This window comes from Pavona decussata, unplaced genomic scaffold (genome assembly GCF_977016875.1).
Source record: "Pavona decussata unplaced genomic scaffold, jaPavDecu1.1 SCAFFOLD_217, whole genome shotgun sequence".
Classification (NCBI taxonomy): Eukaryota; Metazoa; Cnidaria; class Anthozoa; order Scleractinia; family Agariciidae; genus Pavona; species Pavona decussata.
This window is the reverse complement of record NW_028145622.1, coordinates 27,501-35,000: the sequence shown is the minus strand read 5'-3', so window position 1 is coordinate 35,000 and position 7,500 is coordinate 27,501. Positions and strand designations below refer to the sequence as shown.

General features: G+C 38.5%; 1 protein-coding gene across 1 annotated transcript in view; it reads right to left on the bottom strand.

Moving 5' to 3' along the window:
- Positions 1 to 7,500, bottom strand: part of LOC146459655 (uncharacterized) — an 18,713-nt gene that overhangs the window by 9,539 nt on the left and 1,674 nt on the right. The window contains exons 3-7 of the mRNA XM_085088948.1: positions 6,345 to 6,647; positions 4,601 to 4,864; positions 3,438 to 3,746; positions 1,885 to 2,004; positions 824 to 1,171 (exon numbers count right to left, since the gene is read on the bottom strand). Coding sequence (XP_084945074.1) covers positions 824 to 1,171; positions 1,885 to 2,004; positions 3,438 to 3,746; positions 4,601 to 4,864; positions 6,345 to 6,647 — 1,344 coding nt within the window. The remainder of the gene's footprint in view (positions 1 to 823; positions 1,172 to 1,884; positions 2,005 to 3,437; positions 3,747 to 4,600; positions 4,865 to 6,344; positions 6,648 to 7,500) is intronic.

The following is a 7,500-nucleotide window of genomic DNA, read 5'->3' as shown; positions in this document are numbered from 1 at the left end:
AGGGGAAAACTGGACACCCGGAGAAAAACTTCTCAGAGTTAGGAATAGAACCAACAACAAATACAACACACAGATTATGCCGAGTCCGGAAATAGAGAAAGGACCACATTGGTGGGAAGTGAACAAAAAAGTGTAGTGTTTTAATACTTATTATCTATTTAGCGTGTTGCTTTTTAGAGTAATAATGTGCAGCACGGCAAAAAACAAAAACAAACAAGTCTTAAATAGTGCTGCCTTAATACATCTCGAGATAAATCATTGGTAAGGATTAATGTTGAAAACGAAAGCTGAACTCGAAAAGAAAAAATAGTACCAAATCTTCTTTTCTTAAGTAATAGTGAAATATATTCATATCAGCAAAAGACTGCAAAATAGGAGTCTAAAGAGCAAAGGTGGCAAGCAAATGCATCGATACTTTTGTTGAATTTCCCTTTGTCACTAACAAACATGAACATCGCTCCAGCAATAAAAAAAATGGTCTCTATAAACTCTAAACTAATAAAAAATGTTTTTTTGTAACAGAAGTAAAAGGAAATGTATCGCATCTCGAAAAACATGGCTGCAAAACTCTTGTTCCCGTCGAAACGTCAGGTCATGTGAGTAATGAGATGTAATACCAAATTGGTACCAGATAAATATCACGAAAAGTCGCAAAGTTTCGGGATGGTTGCTTACAAACTAGAAATGTTAACACTGTTCAAAGTCAGCGTGGGTACTGAATAAATTAACTGATCATGGCACTGGAAAAAACAGTGACAGAAGACTAATAACTGTACCAAGCTTGTCTTGAAAGATAAGCTAGTAGATGAAAGACGCTACCCACCTCGGACTCTCACTCTGTAGTTCTCGGACCGTGCTTGTAAAGATGAATTCCAGAAGATAGCTTTACAGGTGTAGACTCCGCCGTCATCAAGGGAGAGGCTATAGATTACGTAACGAAATGTATGGAATGTCTTTACCGAACCAAGCACACTGGCTGAAAAATTTTGCTGGGTAAGGATTGCATTTGTTCCATGCTTTATCCATTGAGCAGTAACAAACCACTTGGTCTTTTCTATCCTGCATTTCAGAAGAACATCATCCCCAACGACAAAGCTTTCGTTTCCTGCGTTAATAAACACTACCGGCGTGTCTAGATAAGTGGTTGGTGTTCTCGGAGTTGTCGTTGGCACTGTAGAATAAAGAGAAGTCAAAGACAACATCGCTCTTAGCATTCGAGGTGGCTCTTGGGTTCTCGGAAAGGGCAAAATTAAATTTCCAATTAATCTGCCCAACCAACAACCGTATGCAGACTGGGCGCAGGGGGCGGATTCGGCCCACGGTGACTTTGAACCTGAACAACGTTTCAGAGGTTTATCCGGAAACAACTTGGTGTGATCAGTTGGTGTTTATTGTACTTGATGTTACCAAAGCAAACGAGTTTTGACAGGCTTTTTTTAACAGAAATTGGAAAATTTCATTTTTAAATTAAGATTAATTAATTATCTTAAGAAGCTTTTATGATTTTAGCCCATGTTAAGGTTTTTTAAGTGTTTTTGACTGTCATTGTTTTCTTTCTTTTTTTTTTTTTATTCTTAAATTTTATTTTGGCGCTTTTCTGAAGTTTTAGGGAAATCCAGAATCCATGATGGTGGATCCATATAGCAATCATGACGTAATTACTTTTCCAAGAGGGACCGGCAGTAATCAACTCTTGGGCATTTCTCAAAAAAAGTTTAAAAGTTTACCTCAGTCATCTGCACTGAAAGATGACTAACACCAGATTCTGTGCACTATTAGGGTAATTGCATGCATGCTCATAAAGCGTTACCATTAGTTTTACCCAGCGAAATTGATTTTCGTGCAAAAATTAAATATAATAAGCCCTGCATACCCACGTCTTACCAACGATTTCACAGAAACTGCCACGGTATCCTTCGAAGCAGTAACAGCTAAAGGAACCATTCTTAGTAGACATACAGCTTCCTCGTCCTTTGCATGGATTTGGTGAACATGGATTTCCATCTACATATAATTTTAATATTAATAATAGTTTTAATACAAATACTACAAACAAATGAAAAATCATGAGTTAACTTTTTTAAAGTAATAATACGAGATCAGAGACCAGTGATGAAGGGCCCTGGGGTGAGTTGCATAAAATTTAACGTCGGGCGAAACAGCTTACGCCAGACCTTCATCCCAGTCACATTCAGTATTTCAACGTCTGACGATAGTATTTAGGCCCGCGGTTAAGTTTAATACAACTCATTCCTGATTCGTTAACTTTAGTCCAAGCGAAAATTGACACAAGTAAAACTTTTGCCTTTTTTAGATTATCTTATACTCTCTTCCTCAGCTACAAAGTGTAAAAAGTTGCAATAAGAAGATCTGGTGTAGTAGAATACATTGAAAAATGTTTCTGATTGCTCTAATTAAGCCAGCGCTTTATAGTAAAGTGGAACTTAGTCCACCATTATCCGCCATGTTGTTTCCTTGTAGTTCTCGCGATTCAGTGCTCCCGCCCAGTTTTACATTTTTAATGCGTAAGTCCCGCCACAAAAGTATCTGAGAAGAAAAACTACAAGTTACTTGGATAATTACTTCCTTAAGAAATTGCAATGAAAGGAAACAAAATTCTAAATTGTCTAGTATTCTTATATTATCTTGGGCACCAAGGAAGAGCTTTTTAACAAATTTCTTGAAATGTTGCCACTGGTATTCCCAGATTGCTTTAATTTATTGCATTTGTAAAATTTATTGCATTTGTAAAGGCAAACTTTTTAAAGCTAACACAGTTTGATTCGCTAGAAGTCTAGAGCTGAAAATTTCATTTTCAGTACAGTCGAACCTCAGCTAGCGGACACCTCCCGTTGGCGGACACCTCTCGTAAGCGGACACTTGGTCATGTTCTCAGCTACATACAAACACTTCATTTTTAACCTCCTATAAGCGGAAACCTCTCTTAAGCTGGTACTGGTCTCAAGGTGTCCGCTCACGGGAGGCTCAACTGTAAATATTGGGAAAGATATCTTCTTTCCCGAATGATCGTTGGCCTTATATACAGTTGAGCCTCCCGTAAGCGGACACCCTTGGGAACAGAAAAAGCTAGTGCCCTCTTAGGAGAGGTGTTCGCTTATAGGAAGATAAGAATGTGGTGTTTGTATGTAGCTGAGAGCATGTCTAAGTGTCCGCCAACGGGAGGTGTCCGTTAGTGGAGGTTCGACTGTATTTTGCGTTGTTTTTAACCTAATTATTTGGTCCTCTGAAATCAAAAGAGGCTATTTTTTCAGCGTTACGAAAGTGCGATTTGCTATTTCGCTCGGAATAAAAAGAATGGATTTGTTCAAAATATCCTACGAATTTCTGAGGCGGGCTATGCCCTCGACTCCCAACAGATATTCTATCTAAACGATCTGTTGTGTGTCCTTGACTAATGGAATGAAACAAACTCTTACCAACCGCCACATAGAAGACTAATTTCTGCCTCTTTACAGCACTGTTTTCGTACACCTGTAATGTCTCACAACTGTATGCCCCTTCGTCTTTTCGTGTCGGTTGCCTAATGACGAGGCTGTTGTTTTCATTTATGATTAGCCTGTGGTTGCTGCCAAGGACACTACTAGCCCGACTAACAGACAAACGCGTCCCATTCTTCCACCAGTTTGGCAGTACAATTGGCTGTGGGACTCCATATGTATCGCAACTGATTATCTGTTCCCCCTGGCCTTGAAAAATTCTGGTTGAAGTCCGCTTAGTAGACGGTGCTAGGAAAAAAAAAAAGAGTTTTTAATATTTACTGAGAGTTGTAATCGCACATCATCTCTTACTATTTATTATTATCTGTGCATAGTTTTATTGTACATATTTACAGAGTTTCGTATTATATCTTAGCGCTTCGTTTTTCTTTTTACGCATTTTCTTTTTTTTTTTTTTGGCAATATAATACCTGCAAACTAGCGAAATTTACAATATGTAGTGTGTTAAATTTATTTGCCCACGTTAGTAAAGGTCACTTACTTACTGAGAACAAATAAAAGATAAAAGATAAATAAATAAATTTATGAATAAACAGCATGAGCCCTCGTCTCAGCTTTGATCAAGAAAAGAATTGACGGAGTTCTAGCAGCGTTAGTGGCAAACTCCTGGTTCCGCGGAAGTACCTAGTTTGAATAAACAACTTTCCACAAACTAAATGCATGATGCTTTAACTAGCTTGATCGTTATAGTCTCTCTCTTCCTTCCTGTTGCAACTTTTATACAATGTTTATGTTTATAACGAGATCTTCCGTTTCTCTGTTTGTGTCGTTTTTGTACAAGAAAAGTAAAAATAACTCGAATATACTTTAAAGGGCTTAGCACGAGGTTTGCATCTGACCAAAATTTTATTGTTCTTTATTGTACCTTATAAGAGACAGAAGACCCACCAACAAATACATTATTAGTGAACTCGAAATAACGTACCGTCACCAAATGAAATGTCCTTCATTTTTTAAGATTTATTTTTGGCAGTGTACTAAGTTTGTGATATAATTAACTTCTTTAATTTCCCATGAAAACTTTAATGTTTTGAACCGATGGACTATGTTCACTCGGAGGAACAATCACATGAAGGACTTACCTCTCACGTAAATGATCACTGTACCGTACATTCTTCTGTTACTGGACCCTACGCAGAAATAGACTCCAGCGTTCTCTAGAGTAAGGCTTGAAATGACCATCGTCCCGTTGTTCGTGCTTACAAATATTTTTCGCCGTGTGCTGCTGGTGATAGTATTGTTGTTGACGTCATACCAGATAGGAGAACTTAGGTTACAACTACTGGCAACCCGAGAACCAAGACTTCTGTATGACACTATGCGAAACACACGATGGAAGCCATTTTCTAGACCAAAAATAACAAAGGTTTGAGTGGCCACCATGATAAATTACTTTATGATCCTATTGATTTGGGAGATGACGAGGGTAGAAAGTGTTGGTGCTGATCGTGACCTTAAACATTCGGACTTGTCTAGACATCTTGACCGAACATTTACCTGGAAACAAACTCCTACGACATGATACTGTTCATGTGCCTTGATATTTCAACGGAAACCACATTTCTTACAGGGATCAATGTTTTACGAAACTGTAGTTTTACATTTCTATATGACACTATGCGAAACACACGATGGAAGCCATTTTCTAGACAAAAAAAAAACACAAAGGTTTGAGTGGCCACCATGATGAATTGCTTTATGATCCTATAGATTTGGGAGATGGGGAGGGTAGAAAGTGTTCATGCTGATCGTGACCTTAAACATTCGGACTTATCTAGACATCTTGACCGAACATTTACCTGGAAACAAACTCCTACGACATGATACTGTTCATGTGCCTTGATATTTCCACGGAAACCACTTTTCTTACAGGCATCAATGTTTTACAAAACTGTAGTTTTACATTTCTTTGTAAAATAAAAATCCAAGATGGCGTCTGCACAAAAGTTATTACGTAATACCCGCAACATACGACGCCACTATATCATTTTTTAACCTCAAACCAAAGAGACTACAATACAATTATAAATTTACTCTCCCAGTTAATGCTCTTGAAGTCACAAAGAAGTGGTAGAATTTGCCCCTCGTGAAAGGCTCAGGAACTCATCAAACTTTAAAAAAAAAGCCCAGCTAAATAAAGTTAATTGAATCCTACTGAGTAATCGCTTCCTGATCCTATTGTTTCACTTTGATAGCGTCAAGGGGAAGCTAATTAAATGAGGGCATTCCCTCCTTAGGCTGGTTGATTCGATCCACCTTTCTTACTCCGTCGCTTCCAAAGATATCAGATATTGCCCAATTCCATTTTCCAGAGATGTACTTATAGTCAATTGACTGCATTACCAATGCTGTTGGGGGTGGGGGGGAGGGGGGGGGGGGTACTGCGACGGCAAACTATGGTACTTTACAATGTGTTGTTTTGTTTATTATTTTTTCCCTCAAAACTGGTTTATCTCTTTTACCAGAACTTCTACATGAGGATTTAAATAAGCAATTTATGCATGGAACATTGACCATCTGGTTCCTTGGTATATCAGGCGAATCCAATTCCCCCATTGCCACATCTACCCCACCATCCCATATTCCCTTCAAATTCCACTGGGTCACCCCGTTCACCATAAATAAATACTTCTTGAATTAAAGTTTAGCAGCTACTGCAGTCAGTCCACTCCATTTTCTTGCTGCGAGAATACCTGCTCAACAGGTCGACCGTACAGACTCACTTGAATCACTGGCGATACTTTCTCAATGGCTCAGTTTACTCACTTACGCAATTACTTGGATATCTAACCACAATTGCATTCCTCTCGCTACTGACACACTTACTTGGGTCACAAGTCACACTAGCTACACCTTCACTATTTGGGTTGCAGGTTGAAGAGACGTTTAGGGAACAGCTGCCCAGAAAAACCTCCTTTCCAGAACAATTAAGCCGAGGGACACATTTATTCGATTTAGCAGCCAGGGTGCTGTCAGTGGAGAAGGGAGCGATAGCGTCTTTAAAATCCAACTGACGACAAATTACTTTAGCGTTGGTCAAGGTCCATTCATGCATGGCTATAGATTTCCAAGTTCCATTGTGAAAAAGATAAACTTTCCCAGCGTACGCACCATCAATTCTTACAGGGACTACAAGCAAGGAATAAAACAAGGTACAAAGAAAATCAAGCATATCAAATAACAACAGTCGGGAGAACATTCAATAACGAGTTATAAAAAGAAGCTTTAAAAAGAAGCAGTTGCTCGATTATTAGGTTAGAACAATCCCCTCTTTTGGGGCCATTTAACTAATATCTGGGGCATTCGGAAATTGCAGTAAGGCGAGAAGTTTTGCCAAGTTCATCGCTTGGAGGTGGTTTTCTTGTATAGAGAACAGCGTAGCCATTAAACATGGGAGTAACTTGTTTCAATAATTTCCCCATACTAGAGTCGACTCAAGTACATTATACCGTCCTATAGGATAATTATCCTTATAAGATCCCCGGCAGAGATTTTAAGGAACTTGTAATTCCTTGGCTGATGACATCAAGCAGCTTGTTTTTCTTTAAATAGCGAACGTTTACACTCCAAACTTCTGGAAACGTTTGCCTTTAAAGGTGGTACCTCTCATTTACATTTTAAGGGATTTTGTCATTCGTCATGTCATGTGACCTATTTCCTAAATTTACCGTTACTGTCAGCACGTGGACATCAAAAAAGGCGGAATGATAAAGCCCTTTCTAGGGGTCATCGTAAGATTGATGAAATGTAGCTTTCTGTTCCCTATTTCTTAGTAAAGAATACAAACGTTATAAGTTGTTTTCAGGTCATGTGACTAAAACTTTAACAAAACGAAACCAAAAAAAGGAAATTTTTCTTTTATTTTATTTTTAAACTGATTTAAAGTATCATTCACTTCATAATTCGTCCTGGTTCAGGACGCCATACCACCATACATACTGGGTCTGGAAAACTACCAGATCTTTCGGGAAAAGGACCCCCA